We start from the raw sequence: 18507 nt of genomic DNA, 5'->3' as shown, positions 1-18507 counted from the left end.
AACAGAAGATTTTTGAGTTTTAATCTTTAGCATTATACCCCAAATATACACAGAAAAAAGTCCCAAAAAATCTAACTTGAGGAAAACTAAAAAAATCACCATTTAAAATTCCTATGGAGATTTGCATTGAAAAAGGAAATAACTCTTGCAAAAAAGGCAGAAATATCAATAAAAATTGATACAAAATTATAATTTTACCGCTTCTATTCATCAGAATGTATTGATTCTTGATTTTTTAGCGGTCTTTAGAGTATAACAAACAACTCTAAAGGTGTTTTCATATATTTTATCAAGCTATAATCTAGATTTCGTAATTTATTAGTTAACCATTTATTGAATTTTTCAACATGTCAAGGTAAAGAATCTCAAATTGAATAAAAATAATTAAGCATGTATTCTTCTTTTTGTGATTTAAAGTTTCTTAAGATAAGTTAGTTGTTGAAAAAATATAATATACAAATAAAAACAATATCAAATTTTCACATTATTTTTTCAAAATGGTTAGAAAGCTTCAAATTTGCAATTTCTTGCATGAAAAATGTACAAAAAAATAAAAAAACTACCCATAACACTTCGGTTTTGTACATTTCATGAGATGAAGATTATATAATTTAGTCAAATACAAACTTATAACCCCATCAAAGTATCATACTATACATAAATTTCAAGAAAAACAACCCAAGAACTGACCAAAAAAGACTAATTTTTGCAAGAGTTATCTCCCTTCCCAATGTTAATTTCCATAGGAAATTAAAAATGCTGATTTTTAGTTTTCCTCAAGTTAGATTTTATTGGACTTTTTTCTGTGTTTATAAAGGGCATAATACTAAAGATTAGAACTAAAAAAATTTCTGTTGCAATTAGTTTGAGGTTAAATCTTAGTTTGACTGAACTAGAAGTCTGTTTTAACTGGCAAGAATATCACTAAAGCGGACAAGCAGTTCGTTCTTTAAATTTCTGTTATTGAATACCAAGAAAGGAAATAATTCCTGAAATTAATTTGAAACTTTGCTACTCCATTGTTGTCCTGGAAAATATTCACATCCTTTAGAGCCATGATAATTAGTGTACGTCCAGTGGCATATATAACATACATGTCGGAACAAGAAATATGGCATAAAGCACTGTCAGAACCATGTTCACATTATTATACATTATACCCAACAATTGTGATGATGACGAATTTCTTCCTTTGTTCGAGAACAATCTAATTGAAAAATAAATTTGTGATTTTACTCATACATTCTCAATGAACCACGGCAGAGACCTATATACATGTATATATACAAGTAGACCTATTACATACAGTATAAGAAAACAGACCGAAACACTAAAACTTTACTTTAACCACTGAACCATGAAAATGAAGTATAGGTCAGTTGACACCTGCTAGTTGGACATGTACATCTTACAATCCTTCCATACATCAAAATATACTAGACCTATTGCTTATAGTATCTGAGATATGGTTTTCAACCACCAAAACTGAACCAAGAAATGTCCAAGAACGTCGTTACTACAATCCCATTCTCTTTCATGAATGTGACCTACCAAATTAGATTATTTACCGGATTTGTTATAACATGAGCAACACGACGGGTGCCACATGTGGAGCAGGGTCTGCTTACCCTTCCGGAGTACCTAAGATCACCCCCAGTTTCTGGTGGGGTTTGTGTTGCTTATTCTTTAGTTTCATATGTTGTGTCATGTGTACTTTTGTTTGTCTGTTTGTCTTTTTCATTTTTAGCCATGGCATTGTCAGTTTATTTTCGATTTATGAGTTTGACTGTCCCTCTGTTATATTTCGTCCTTCTTTTATACAAATAGTTTATGCCCTTGATATCAGGTTTTAATCCCTATGTCTGAAAGTTGCAGACGACACAAAAATGAACAAGTTTGAGACTGGATACAAAGTTCAGTCAAGCCTGTATTAAGGAGTCAATTATGAGAAATATCAAAGAGAAACATTAATATTCCATCATCTACCTTGACTGGGATTGCAGCAATTTGTTAAATATTAACATTGGAGTGACATAAAAAAATGACAGATTCCTGTTTGTAAACTTGCAGAAAATATTCTGTCCTATCATGCAATATGGGATGCATGGTTGCATGGGTGTTTTATTATAACAAGATTTACACACATGGCATTCATGACCTTGAAATTCATTTTAAAGAAATCAATTCTTATCTGTTTCTACACAGAAATAGCTGTCACTCACAGCATGTATTCAGAGGAATTATTAAAGGTGAAGCAATACAGCAAATTAGAAACACAAGTGACCATAACAAATTAATAAACAATCTAACTAATTTCAAAGTGAAATTATTAGAAAGTGAAATTATTAGATAGGGGTTATGATAATGTGGAAATAGATGATAGTATCACTGATGCTTTATCAGTTGACCGTACTGAATTACTACAACGAAAAAAATCAAAAGAAAAATGAAATATTCCATTAGTTTTAATAACTAAATATAATCCATAAATACGTAAAATAAAGAAACGTATAATGAAACACTGGCATTTATTACCGTTTGACAAGTTTGTGTACAAATATTCAATACCGCACCAATTTTGCGTAAAGCAAACATAAAAATATTGGAGATATGCTTAGAAGATTAAAGTTAAAGACTTTAACATCAAATTGACAGTTGGACCCCTGATGATGGCAGATCTGTCATAATAACTAGATCTATTGAAGAAGAATTAAAATATATCAATATGTACATGAATAATTTTCATATTTCATTATTTCAAATAATGCATCTTAAAATGACAATCCCAAGCTTAACTCCCGTAAACACTAAAATGGTGTCGGGTCCTATAATGCAATATGGGATGCGTGGTTGCATGGGTGTTTTATTATAACAAAATACTATGTTGTAATATTCTTGGAGAGAAAAGTTGGTGGACCTGCTTCAGACAGTGATCACTGAAAGGTGACTGTTAATGTGGTTTAACTGTTACTGCAACAATTCAAAACTGACATGTGAACCAGTGATCATCTAAACAAAATTATCTAGTGTAGGAATATTTAGAACTAACCTGAATAACTGGGTTACCACCTTCCAACAATGCAATGCCAAGTTCCACGGTCTCCTGAAATATTTTGCTGTTAGTTTCTTTCATTATCAAATCAACAATCAAATCCGCTGCTCCTTCTTTGGCTAAATGGCACTGAAAAAAAAGAGTAAAGGATCATTTTAATGTGAGCTCTACTTATTTTTGATATGTGCCTGTCCCAAGTCAGAAGCCTGTAGTTCAGTGGTTGAAAGAAAAATGTCCTTTAGAAAAGTAGGAACAATTCTGTATCTACATCTTTGTCTTTTTAGTGATCAGATGGTCCTCAGAGCCTACAATTTACAGGTTATAAGCTTTGTTGATTTGTCTTAATCTTCCTACCTGAATATCATAAAGACTCATTCTTTCTCTACCAAACATGCTGGATCTTGAATTGTTATCAGCACCAGGTCTTCCAGACAAAGCCAGTTTATTTCCACCATCTCTTTGTCCCCTCATTGGTGCTTTTTCGTAATACTTTGTCAACAGACATTGCCTTAGAGCCTCTCCCTGTTACAACAATTAAAACAAAAACTAGATGAAACTAGATATCATTGAGATGGAAGCCATCTCTGTGGGCCCCGCTGTCAATAACGTGGGGTAAATAAGTTGTATGGATAATCTGATATGAAGCATTATTTGAAGTTATTACATAGTCTCATGTGTGATTTCAATCTAAGATTTTAAGTTAAAACTGATAAATATTATCATCTTACTTTCATAGTATAATAGTGATATGACTGCATGATGTGAACTAATTGTTGACTACTCTAAGGTGACTTCTGGATATATGGATTGATGTTTGAACAATATGTTTAAAGGTGCTGCCCAATTGATATTTGTCACATATTTTTAGAATTATGCCTTCAATATATTATGACCCACCAAGTATAAAGTATGAAATATTAACGGTTCTCGAGAGGTAGACAGACAGAATTTGTTAAGAACAACGAACGGATGGACAGACCGACAGACTGACCTTAGACCTAGGATGCATACATTATGACACATTCTCTGGTGTTGGTTTATATATATGTTAAGTTGAAAATGTTTGTCAGGTATAAAGTATGAAATAATAACAGCTGTCCTCTCAAAATATAGTGTGGATCAAATTTGTTAGCGATGGACAGACCAACAGACAGACAGACCTTTGACATAGGAAGTGGTACATACATCATGACACACCTTCTGGTGTTGGTTAAAATGGATGTCAAGTATAATATTTGAAATCATAATGGTTCTCAAGATATAGAGCGGACACAATCCCACAGGACACGGGGGTTGTCAACTCTAAACCAAAGTTTTTGACCTTGACCTTTGACCTAGGAAGTTGTACATACATCATGACACGCCCTCTGGTGGTGGTTAAAATGGATGTCAACTATAAACTTTGAAATCATAACGGTTATCTAGATATGGAGCGGACACAATCCCACAGGACACGGGGGTTGTCAACTCTAAACCAAAGTTTTTGACCTTGACCTTTGACCTAGGAAGTTGTACATACATCATGACACGCCCTCTGGTGGTTGTTAAAATGGATGTCAAGTATAAACTTTGAAATCATAATGGTTATCTAGATATGGAGCGGACACGATCTTCACCACAGGACACAGGGTTGTCAACTAAAACCAAAGTTTTTGACCTTGACCCTTGGCCTAGAAAGTTGTACATACAACATGACACACCCTCTGGTGTTGGTTGATAATCATGTTAAGTATTAAGTATGAAATCATAATGGTTCTCTAGATATGGAGCGGACACATAAGTGTTACGGACGGACGGACAGACAGACGGACGGACGGACAGACTGATCACTATAGGGCGACCCGACTTTTAGTCGGGGCCCTAATTATTGTGAGACATTGATGTAAATATATGTTAAGCTATTACTGCTGCGACCTCAATGAGAAACCATTTAAATATACTAATAAACTGTTATCACAGATATATGTCTCGCCTTTTTGTAATTTTGATTATGCAAATGTTGAAATCAAAATAGCAATACTGTAACATCTTACACAAAAAATGCAAATATTCAAAGTCAATGAACCATGACTGAGTATCATGGCTCAACAATCTCCATGTAAATCAGATGTGCCAATGCTAATACAACTGCATACCAAATACCATTGACTTATTATAAGTCATTCCTTGTTTTCAAAATTCCAATAGGGAACATACTTTATATAATTGTTTAAATAAACCAATTTTTCAAGACGTTTCGGCCAATGGCCTTCTTCAGTTCTTTATTTTTCCTCTCAACTACATGGCTGACATTCCCAAACCTAAATACAAACATTAACTTGTAAACTATGAAAAAGTTTCACAAAGTCAATGAACCATGACGAGGGGGTGGGGCTAAATAATCTCCATGGAAATGATACTTGCAGATGCCAATAAATATTCATACCAAATATCATTGACTTAACATTAGCAGTTCATCTTAAACTGATCTAATGATATCACAAACTGAATACATGTAAACTAAGACAAGTTTCAAAGTCAATTAGCATTGGCCTTCCACTAATGGTTCCCCTTGAAATGACCTAATCACAAACTAAGACTGATAACTTAGAAAGATTTTCAAAGTCAATAGACCATGACTAAGGTGGTGGAGCCAAATTATCTCCATGGAAATGAGATGTGCCAATGCTTATACAACTGCATACCAAATATCATTGACCTACCACTTGTGGTTCCACATAAACTGACCTAATCACTAATTAATACATGTTAAATAAGCGAAAGTTTCGAAGTCAATAGACCATGACTGAAGGGGCAGGGCTAAATAATCTCCATGGAAATGAGATGTGCCAATGCTTATACAACTGGATACCAAATATGATTGACCTACCACTTGTTGGTCACCATAAACTAGACCTAACCAGAAACTAATACATTGTTGACGCCATCTCCTCCAGAAACAGCATACCTATGTCTCACTTTTTGACTCTGTCAAGGCGAGACAAAAACACATTTAAGGATGATCCAAATGTTCAAAGTATGAGTTCAATAATATAATATGTTTATACTGTACTGATAAAACATAACATATACTGCTATGGAAGTTAGTCTTTATGAATTCAAATGAGAAACATGATTAAAGCAACCCAAACACAAACAAATTAGTTAAAAGGGGAAACATAATAAATGATGATTCACAAAAAAGGTTTGTAAAAAATAGACATAATTCTATATTGCATTCATAAATATAAAAATACAATAATTATACACTGAACTTGATATGCTGTGTTTCATAAAGCATTTAAATCAATCATAATTATCAGTATTCTCATTTGTAAAAACCTAAACTTTTTGACCCCCACCCTCCATTAAAATCCAGTAGGATATTTTTTTCTTCAGTAAATACATAATGATTTACATTTAAAAGAGAGAAAATTGTGAACTAAATACAATAATCTATGAAAAATTGTTCACAATCAACAATTTACACTTTAAAATAATCATAACTAGTAAACATTATCCAAAATGATAAATTAATTCCACAACAAAACAATTGTAAACACTTTAACAAAGTTTAATTTTGGACCCTTTGGACCTCATGTGGGCCAATTTAAGAACCGGTTCCAAATTCAAAACACCTAATACATGGTTAGATTCAGCATATCAAAGAAACCCCAAGAATTCAAGAATAAAACCCCATTGAAATTGGTCAAGAAAAAAGCAATTTATATAAAGTATTAGAAAAGTGTTGTTTTTGGCCCCTTTTTGGCCCCTAAATCATAAACAGTTTGTGCTTTAACCCCAATCATCAATCCCAAACTTCCTTTTTTAGTATGGAACCTTGTGTTACAATTTCAGAAAGATCAATACACTTACACACAAGTTATTGTCTTGAAACTAGATAAATACTTATTTTGACCCATTTTGGACCCCTTGTTCCTAAATTGTTGAGACTGTGACCCCAAAAATCACTCTCAACCTTCCATTTGTGGTTTCAAGCCTTGTATTAAAATTTCATTCTATTCACTTAAAGTAAAGTTATTGTCTGGAAACTAAGTGTCTTCAGACAACACTGAGGACGACGACGACAACGACAAAGTGATACCAATATAAGACCAATAAATTTTTAATTTTTGCCGTCCTATAAAAATCAACAGAATACTCTACAAATAGCAGTATTGAATTAACAGCTGCGCCATGAGAAAATATTACACCTATTGCCTTTTCAAAGAATAACATTCCAGAACTCTTAAATGTCATATTGGAAATTTATAAAAAAAATAAAATAATGGGGCTTAGGTAAATAGCTGTCACTAAAATTTCATGAAAACTGCTTTAAGGATGTACTATGGTGAAACTTAAAAAATCAAGAAATTAAAATTGATACTACATTTTGAAAGAGCACAAGTTAAGGAACAAAATATGATAAACATATTGATAGGTCATGGGCCTCCTTTAGAGATATTTGAGTTTTTAAAAAAAGCGTGAAAAGGCTCACTCAGACTTTTACCTTACATTTTTATAGGTATTATTTGTGTTTCAAATCGATAGAACAAAAATTAAGAATTTTTTTTTGAAAAATGGCATTTTATGAGCTATTGAAGTCTTTTATACAAAGAAACATGGGTGTTATGGGGCAAAATATTTTACCCTGTATTGATGGAAAAATACCAAGGAGTCCCAATATTTTACACCAATTTCCCAAACCTCACCTAAGTACATCTTTATGCACTTTAATTTTGAGTCATTTTCTGAAAACTGGAAAATCCCTTCTTTTTTAATGATCTTAACCCCATGACTAGGAAACACAATTTTTTTTTTAAATAAATTAAAAAGCAAATCATTATCCTGTAAACAGATATATAATCAATTCACCACAGTTTCATTAAATCTGCTTTTTTAATGAATAACACTCACAAGTCTGAAACATAAAGTCTTAAATTATTAAAAAAAAGAAAAAGAAAGAGAGTTCACATCAATAGATTTAAACAATTCACCAGTTTCATGCAAATTGGTTAGTGCGCTTTTGAGTTATTGTACGACATGTGGACAACGAACAGACAAATTTAGTAAAAAGTTTGTGGTAGCAAGCCTTATCTATTTAACATCACTAGTGTGTGATATAATGGTAATTGTGTATAATTCAATATAATTGAAAAACTTTAGAGAGTATTCCTTAGGTCTACAGAAGGTGTAAATAAAATTCTATACAATTGTTATGCATTTGAGAATAAAAGCAACTTGAGTATGTCTAAACTTTAAAAAACTAAAATCTACCTTAAAAAAAGATATATATATATATCTTTTTCAATGAATATAGGTATGGTATTGAAACAATTAAATTCTATTAAATAAAAAAATCAACCGTGGACCTTACATTACATTGATTTATTTTCATGTTTGTGTTTTGTTGTTGTTATATTATCTTCTTCCTTAAATCTTATAACAAACATTCAATAAGAAAATTTAGCAAACTGTTGCCACCATATTAATAAGCTATCATTGTATAATTGGGACACTATATGTCTACATAAATAGAAATAAAAATATGTAAAAACACATGCTATAAATACTCATTACAATATTCCCATCATGCATCTTACCCTTCGATGATCATCCAATTCTTTTTTACCCAAAGTTTTCACATCCACCTTTAAGTGCCACAGCAAATAGAATGTTATACATATTATACAAGGAAGGATGTACAAATAAAAGGCAATATTAAATTGTTTACTGATTTCTTTCTCGGTTTGATTTTTATAATGCAACACCAACTTGAGAAAAAATTGCCAAATCCACATTTTACTAATTTTGCTATTAACTATTTCATTTTCAAAGCCTTTTCAGACCAAGATGACATCAGTAACTTTTTGTTCAGCTTAATGATGCTGTTATATTCCATAGCAGTTTATTATTCATCAGCATTAACAGATAATACATGCCAAATGAAATCTGCAAAAAACCCACTCTAGAATTATTTGATGAGTATCATAACTGTGATGAAATAGTGAAGACTATTAAAAATGTTCTGCTCCTCTGACAGGCTTATAAAATCTTTTAAAAAGTAGAAATTATGAATTTGGATAAGTTTAGCCTAATTAAATTGCCCAACTTCTATATAGTGTAGTACATCATTTTAAACAATTAATACTGAAATTATTAACAATGTTTTGGAAAATCAATTATACATTTTTAATTGCTAGATTATGGTGGCCAAGTGGTCTAACTAGATATCATTGAGATGGGAGCCATCTCTGTGGGCCCCGCTGTCAATAACGTGGGGTGAATAAGTTGTATGGATAATCTGATATGAAGCATTATTTGAAGTTATTACATAGTCTCATGTGTGATTTTGATCTAAGATTTTAAGTTAAAACTGATAAATATTCTCATCTTACTTTCATAGTATAAGACCCGTTCACACTAGGACATTTTTATCGATTTAAACTAGACTGGTTCACTTTAGATCGGTTTAAGGGCTAATGTGAACGCATTGAATCGATCTTCAATCGGTCTAAACTAAAACACCAAAAGAGGTAGTTTAGTTTGAATCGATCTAAAGGTAAACCGATCTTACTTTAGATGTGAACGCAGAGAATGGTTTAAACTAGTACGATTGAATCGAAAAAAAAGGTATGTGCATGTATAGCGGCAAAACTATCTCAGAGGTTCGTTGTTTAACCCATATTTCTCTGTTAAAAGACCTTTAAACCAAACTGTAAAGATGTTGTCTTCGTCATAGCATAGATTTGCGAAATCTGTCTTTTTTTTTTATTATGTTGATGTTTTCTTTGCAGGAACCGCAGTATTTCCGGCGTCTTGTAACTTCGTTGCTACAGTTATTTTTTTCAAAATTAAAGAAAACTGTAATAAAACCAGTATCAAAATTTTAACTTGTGATTCAAGAGAAATGATTAGTTTATCCAATTTTTTCCAGTGTGTGTATCAGTGTATCATTACATGAATTTGATAAATCAGTTCTATTTATACACATTGTTTACAGTTTTACGGGCAAAAAGGTTAGACCGATTGCGTTTTTAATTGTATTGTGAACGCAGTGGTTCAGATTAGACTGATAGAGATCGATATGACTAAAGATAATGTGAACACTAACTGGTTTTATTTAGATCGATTCAAATTAGATCGATAAAACAAAAATACTAGTGTGAACAGGGTCTAATAGTGATATGACTGCATGATGTGAACTCGTTGTTGACTACTCTAAGGTGACTTCTGGATACTGTAAATTCAGAAATTAATGCGTGCATTTATTATTGCGATTTTGTCATTTGAGACTTAAATGCGATTTTAATTTTTACGATTTTGAGAAAAACTCCTTTTAAATTCATATAAAATATAAAAAGTGCGAGTTGAAATTATTGCGTTTACAACTCAGTCGCATTTTTCGCAATAATAAAAACCTCGCAATAATTTCTGAATTTACAGTATATGGATTGATGTTTGAACAATGTTTAAAGGTGCTGCCAAATTGATGTTTGTCACATATTTTTAGAATTATGCCTTCAATATATTATGACCCACCAAGTATAAAGTATGAAATATTAACAGTTCTCGAGAGGTAGAGCGGACACAATTTGTTAAGAACAACGAACGGATGGACAGACCGACAGACTGACCTTAGACCTAGGATGCATACATTATGACACATTCTCTGGTGTTGGTTAATATATATGTTAAGTTGAAAATGTTTGTCAGGTATAAAGTATGAAATAATAACAGCTGTCCTCTCAAAATATAGTGTGGATCAAATTTGTTAGTGATGGACAGACCAACAGACAGACAGACCTTTGACATAGGAAGTGGTACATACATCATGACACACCCTCTGGTGTTGGTTAAAATGGATGTCAAGTATAATATTTGAAATCATAACGGTTCTCAAGATATAGAGCAGACACAATCTTCACCACAGGACACAGGGTTGTCAACTCCAAACCAAAGTTTTTTTGACGTTGACCTTTGACCTAGGAAGTTGTACATACAACATAACACGCCCTCTGGTGGTGTTTAAAATGGATGTCAAGTATAAACTATGAAATCATAACGGTTATCTAGATATGGAGCGGACACGATCTTCACCACAGGACACGGGGTTGTCAACTCGAAACCAAAGTTTTTGACCTTGACCTTTGACCTAGGAAGTTGTACATACATCATGACACGCTCTCTGGTGGTTGTTAAAATAGCTGTCAAGTATTAACTTTGAAATCATAATGGTTATCTAGATATGGAGCGGACACGATCTTCACCACAGGACACCGGGTTGTCAACTGAAACCAAAGTTTTTGACCTTGACCTTTGACCTAGGAAGTTGTACATACAACATGACACACCCTCTGGTGTTGGTTAATAATCATGTTAAGTATTAAGTATGAAATCATAATGGTTCTCTAGATATGGAGCGGACACGAAAGTGTTACGGACGGACAGACAGACTGATCACTGTAGAGCGACCTGCCTTTGGCGGGGCCCTTATTAGTTCTACTACTGTTATCACTAGCCAGTCAACACTGAAGTTGTGAGTTTGAACCCACTTTGTGCGGGTGCACTGGACTCCAACCTCAATTGACTAGGAATGTCAGTTTTCCTATCAAAGGTTTTTATCATGTAAACGAATAAGTATGTCTGAAGTACTCATTGTAAAAAATAAAAAAAAATATTGTTAATGGTCTTGATGAACTAGCTTCATGAAAATCTTCAAAGCAAATACCTAAACTAATAAAAATTAGCAAAATTAACAGTTAAATACTGAAGACAGCAGTAAAATTAACCATTAACCCCTTCCCATTCACACCGGTACAGCTTACCGGTGAAGCCACTTTCAAGATTTTTTGGGGGCATTTAGACTGTTTCCATAGCCATTTGCTGACGTACAGATGTGGTTAAGGGCTCAAACTAATCCTTAGATAACCAGCAATGCGATTTAATGTGCAGCAAACCTCTATCGTTATTAGTTAATAAATAATTCGCCTCTTACTGATGTGTAATTCTTCTGTAAAAACCATTTATTTTTCTTCGAATTTTGAGGAAAATTCTCAAAAAGAAGGGCAAAGAAAACTGCTCTTTGAAGAGGATTTATGACTTTTCTCAATAACTGTGCAGTGAGTTTTTGAAGAATAGTATTAAACTAATAGTTCTAACTTGTACACTAGTTGCAAATGTAATTTTTAGAGTAGAAGCGCACTCACAAACTTGAAATGAGCTACAAATCCGAAGTCATTTCTTAGAGATATTATGAGAAAAGAGACAAAAACCACTTAAATATTCTAAATTTTTTTTGCAAAGTTGAAATAGATGTAACAAAACATGGTTTCGTAAGTGTTGGGGTATGATAAAGTTGAAAACACTTTTGTTTGAATAAAGGAACATGTATATTTCAATGAAAAAATGACATTGTAAAGAGTGGATTCCTCCTAGATTTGCGTAAAAATCATGCATTTGGCAACAAAAAATTATCATCTGAACACATAATTCCAAATGGAAAAAAAAACTGGGTGAGAATCTTAATATTATTTTTTTTTTGAATTTCTTCCGTAGCAGTAGACTTAATTACTTAAATTTCAATAAATTCATAACAATGCCAGTGGCACAGGGGTACGATGATCTATCCCAAGGCGCTAAGATTGAGGGTTTGAATCTCACTGCCGGAGTTGGAAAAATAATTTCCTATATTAAATGTAACTTAACTTAACTTAACTTTACTTTCAATTTCAAAAAGAAAACCTACAATTTTTTTTTCAAAGAATGTGTGTGCCAAATTGCCCCCCCCCCCCTTTTTTTCCCTTGGCTTCATCGGGCTCGGTCAAGGGTGTCCCAGATCAAGCTAGCATTGGTAATTCAATGAATTTTCACTTGTTAAATTAAAGTTTAAGTTGCTGATTGATTGAAAACGAATTAGACCAATAACTAGGGTCCAAGTTTGAAATCGGACAATAATGGTGTCAAAAATCAGTTATTTTGAATGTTACGGACATCTATTTTTCAAGGCCTATAGCCCATTATGCGTCTATTTATTCCACTATGATAACTTTCATGGCTTCAACAGACTCGAGGCATTGTGTTTCCACCAAAACCTGACCCTATTAGCCCACCAATATGTCTCTGCATGACTTTTTGTCCAAGGATTTCGTATTTTTTCACTTTTTCGCCAACAGTCACGTGACTTTTGGAAATAAACCACGTGACCAAAAAATGACGAATTATCTCCAAACTTAATTTTCTGAAATATTTTACTAATTATCTTTCATTTGAGCCCAACATGACATGAGTATGACCATTGATGCGAATGCAGTATTCATTTAAACTTCGATAGTGTCTTTTTTTCGATAAGTAAAGGTCTAAAATGCCTGAATGGGAAGGGCTTAAGCAATAATTCAGATAGACTTCAGAAGTCAGACCAATTTCCATATTTTATAAAAAAAACAACAACATCAAAACATTTAGAGAGAAAGTTTGACAAATGTCATGTTGACTAAAACTAGCTGAATTACTATAATATGAAATATTTGTTTATGACAATGTAATGTACCTTATCTCCATAATATTTGTTTAATACAATGTAATGTACCTTATCTCCATAATAGTTGTTTATTACAATGTAATGTACCGTATCTCCATACTATTTGTTTTTTTACAATGTAATGTACCTTATCTCCATAATATTTGTTTAATACAATGTAATGTACCTTATCTCCATAATAGTTGTTTATTACAATGTAATGTACCGTATCTCCATAATATTTGTTTAATACAATGTAATGTACCTTATCTCCATAATCATTATCTACTGTCATCATCTCTCTTAATGTCTGTAATACTTTAATACATAACTTTTCTTCTTTTTCTTCTAAAAGACATTTGGTATGTCCAATCAGCCTGTAAAATGTTATTAGGCCAATGATTATCTCATACTTATTGGTACATGTACCACAAAAAATGTATTACAGAACAATGGCTTTGAAAATGAAGGTATACTTCTTATTTTGAATTTTCGAATTCTGATTTCTATTATTGTTAAAAAAAAGACACAACATAACGGCAATTGAGATAGAAAAAAGAATGTACACCTTGTCATTTTAAGCACTCATATTTCAAATACCATGTTCACACTTATGACATCACCCAATTCAGACTTGATTTTTTTTGGTGGTATTTAAAAGCATTGTGTATTAGTTTCAAAATATTCAGTTGAAGCAAACTTAAGTAAGGGAAAGGAAATAAAAAATTCAGCAATGAAACAGGCATTACTCTAGAACGGTTAAAGTGAAGCCACTAGAATTCAAACATAACATTTGGTTGAGGCAAACTAAAGTTAGAGAACAACCAGATAATCCCCAGGGTGCAGCTTGATAGGACCGCAGAGGTTGAATCCTGAACAGTTGGGGCAAGTATGGACACAACATTCAAGCTTAATACCGCTCTGAATTTGGAATGTGATTAAAGGGATAATTCACGATTTTTCACTTTTCATCTTATTATGTTCATAAAACCATAAAAAACATATTCACCAAGTTTTATTTTGATATGAAATCTAATAAAGAAGAGAATTGGGAATTATTAATTTTATTTCTTGAAACTTCCTGACTTATGTGACGTAGTTTAAGTCTTTGATGCATTCCGGGAGTGAAAATATCTCATTTAAGTCTTGTTCCTTAACCATCAAATAACGCGATTTAAAGCGCATCGAAGACTTTTGGTGTAGCTATTAACCAACGAAAAATAAGTGATAGCCATGCAACTTTTAAAATTAGATCGTGTGGATATTTTAAAACGAATTTTAATAATAAAATTAATTCATACAATAGAACATTTTTATGATTTTTTTTCTACAAATACTTTAAACAAACATATGAAATTGACATGAGCAATAGTGTATTAAAAATACATGTTTGTATTCTGACCTTTTTGCTTCATTCCATCAAACATTTTCACTTGCTTGTACAGTGGAAATAAAATGTGTATTGTTTTGTGACACCTTAAGAATGTTGAATGAGTAGGTTAACTCAAGGTAATTAAAAGATTAGCATTATGTAATTCTAATCCTTTGATCCTCATTCAGGCTTCACGGTTTACTTGCATTGCAGGTGTGAACAACATACGTATGCTGTATGAATTGTAAACGGGAGTCAGTCAAAGTTTTAGACACAGAAATTAAAAAAAATTAATTAAAATTAATTAACGGGAATAATAAGGACGCACAATAGCTGGATAGCTGTTTTATATTTTTATATTTTGCATAAGCATGATAAGATCACTTTTAAATGAATTATGACTTTTGATTCATTCAGTAACGATAAATACTTTATTATTTTAATTGAAGTATAAATTCATAAATAAAAACAGAGACATATAATACAATAAAAATAGCCTTCTAATCACGAGTGTATGAACTACAAATTGTACTATTCTAGATTAGAATCGGCAGCCTCAAATATTTCAAACAGATCATTAACAATTGCAATTATATAATTAAGTCCATCCAAAGTTATCTTTAATTACCTATTTAGGAATAAATGTTCTCATCAAAATAATTCAAATCTCACAACGCTCGAATACTTCAGATATTTGAAAAAAGATGTTTTAAAAAATTGACAGAAAATTTAAGAATCTTTTTGGAATGGAATCGAAATTTACGAAATTATATGCTTTTCACGTGTGAAAAACATCAACAAAAATTTATACATAATCGGGAATGTCCTTAACAAAATAGTCTTCGTCTCACACCGTAACATCTGGCCCAACTATATATAATACTTTAGCTATTTGATCAACGATGTATAAAAAAAACCAGAACGAATTTAATGTCATCTTTTCCTATTGTTTAATGTAATTATAAGTCTGTTTCAATGCAAGAATACCCCTAAAGCGGACAGGCAGTTTGTTCTTTAAATTGCTATAATTGAATATCAAGAAAGAAAATAAATCCTGACATCCCTTAGGGATTATTAGTGCACGTCCAGTTGCGTACATATTACATGCATGTCGGAACAATTGTGATGATGACGAATTTCTTCCTTTGTTCGAGAACAATCTAATTGATATATAAATGTCCATAACTTCGATGAGCCAAAGAAACTTATATATTGACCTGTATTTAAATCTCTTCTTCTTCTTTTGGTATACAATAGACTTTCGACATTTGATGATTACATACTGTTGGCATACGTGGACTAGTCTATTATCAAAACTTTTACCCCAATTTACACAAAATGTATGTTTCTTTCTTATGTACAATGTATACATGTATATATTTGAATTTGCGCTATAGTTCTGTAACTTATTATCCAGGCGTATATACGAATGGTCGACAAATGCATACATTTTTTTTAAATCAATATTTCTGGTATGGTCCGATCTGTCCTTCACCATTGACAACAAGTATAAATTACATTTTACCAAATTTACCCTTGGAAAAAATATGTATATAGATTTTTATTTCATCAAATCTGTTGTTTATTTTTAGGTATTATTTATATTGTTATAAATAATTTTCTTTACACCAGAAATGTTATCCATAAACAAGCGTATGAGTTTAGTAATGACTAGTATATTATATCACTTTCGGACACGCAAGATAGAGATGCATATTATTCACCTAATAGTTCAAAATGGAAAGTTATAAGTTATCGGCCATGTACACTGATCAATACCCTAAGAAGTGAAACGATGCATGAATTTGCAAGCTCGACAGGAAATTGCTTGAATACCTGGACGTGTCACCTCACCCCCCCTGCAATACCTTTGGGAGTAATACGTTAAGCCATGCGGGTGATCAGTGGAGCGAAGATCCTAATTTATTTGAATAAAGTTTATTTCATAAATGAATAATGAACTAATTAGATTTCCGAAAACAATTCAAGTTTCACGGAACACTTATTTATGATTTGAAATTTTTACCTTTTAACTAATTCCAATATTATCATTATTGATAAAAATAACAGATCATGACGTTGATCATGGTTATTAAAAAAAAAAGATAAGAAAACTTTCCGTATCAACTTAGTTAACTAGTCGGATAAAACAACCGTACGATTGACAAGATATCGACACACAATTACGACTACATCGGGTTACTGTAGTTTTGGTCCTTAGACATATAGTGTGTGCAAATCGGACAAGGTAACAAAATGGCCGACCACAAAGAATTGATACTCTAAATTTAAAATCGATGGTGGTCTCTTATCTAGCAGAATAAAACTTTAATATCTATGAATTTGAGCATTTTTATACAGAATGAACATAATATCAATTTTTGATTTTTTTGCGAAGTTTCCCTTTAAATAGTTGACAAAAAATAGGTTTCTAACACAGAATGAATGCGGTCTAAGAACCTAAAAATTAAATTGGAAACTTACCTATTATGGTCCAATATCCAAAATCGAAATAAATGGTTAGATTCAGCATATCAAAGAACCACAAGAATTCAAATTATGATGAAATCAAACCAAGTTTAATTTTGGACCCTTTGGACCTTAATGTAGACCAATTTGAAAACAGGGACCAAAAATTAAGAATCTAAATACATGGTTTGAATAAGCATATCAAAGAACACCAAGTTTAAATTTTTGATGAAATCAAACAAAGTTTAATTTTGAGACCCTTTTCAGTTTTGGCCCCTAATTCCTAGACTGTTAGGACCAAACTCCCAAAATCAATCCCAACCTTTCTTTTGTGCTCCTAAACCTTGTGTTTAAATTTCATAGATTTCTATTTACTTACACTAAAGTTATTGTGCAAAAACCAAGAAAAATGCTTATTAGTGCCCATTTTTGGCCCCTAATTCCTAAACTGTTGAGATAAAAAAAAAAAAAATAATCGCAAGCTTCCTTAAGTGTTAACATTTATTGATTTTTTTTCACTTATACTAAACTTATTATCTGGAAATCATCTGTCTTCTGATGACGCGACACATTTTTGATTTTTGCGGTTGTATAAAAAGCAACTTTCAAACCTTCAGACAGACGAACAAGGGTAAAAACTTAATGCCCACTCTGCTACTGCTGGAGCAAAAATACATCTTGTATTGTAAATATTACCGAGATATAAATCCTCCTATTTCACATTTTGTACCAGCTGGAAATAAGTGTTCTGGAAAATGAAGAACATCAACAAGCACAGACAATTCTGCTTGCACCAGTGGACGAAGACGATCTTCTAGAAGCTCTACTATTTCCTGAAAAATAATTATACATTTGTACTATCAATAAACAAAAAATCACAAGTTAATAGATTGCTGGTTGCTTAACATCTAGATGCAAATATAAAATGCATATTCATGATACATAAGATGAGAGATCATTATCTGAAGTCTGATAAAAGATTGTTTCTGGAGAACTGAATTATCATACACTTTGTATGCATTTAGAACTTGTTGAAATGCATATGAATATTGAAAACAAGAAATGAGCTGACAATTTGATAGCAAACCATGTAAAAGTCATCAAAAGTGATTTATC

General features: G+C 32.1%; 1 protein-coding gene across 5 annotated transcripts in view; it reads right to left on the bottom strand.

The window, feature by feature from the left end:
• LOC134725567 (inositol 1,4,5-trisphosphate receptor type 1-like) overlaps window positions 1-18507 on the bottom strand; it is a 248363-nt gene that overhangs the window by 56763 nt on the left and 173093 nt on the right. For all 5 annotated transcript variants that reach the window (XM_063589500.1, XM_063589516.1, XM_063589525.1 and 2 more), the window contains 5 exons: window positions 18088-18224; window positions 13816-13927; window positions 8635-8682; window positions 3407-3574; window positions 3050-3181 (listed from right to left, as the gene is read on the bottom strand). In XM_063589500.1, the coding sequence (XP_063445570.1) occupies window positions 3050-3181; window positions 3407-3574; window positions 8635-8682; window positions 13816-13927; window positions 18088-18224 (597 nt within the window). The remainder of the gene's footprint in view (window positions 1-3049; window positions 3182-3406; window positions 3575-8634; window positions 8683-13815; window positions 13928-18087; window positions 18225-18507) is intronic.

Source organism: Mytilus trossulus, chromosome 1 (genome assembly GCF_036588685.1).
Source record: "Mytilus trossulus isolate FHL-02 chromosome 1, PNRI_Mtr1.1.1.hap1, whole genome shotgun sequence".
Taxonomy (NCBI): domain Eukaryota; kingdom Metazoa; phylum Mollusca; class Bivalvia; order Mytilida; family Mytilidae; genus Mytilus; species Mytilus trossulus.
The sequence above is the reverse complement of the archived record's forward strand: the minus strand, read 5'-3'. Positions and strand labels throughout refer to the sequence as shown.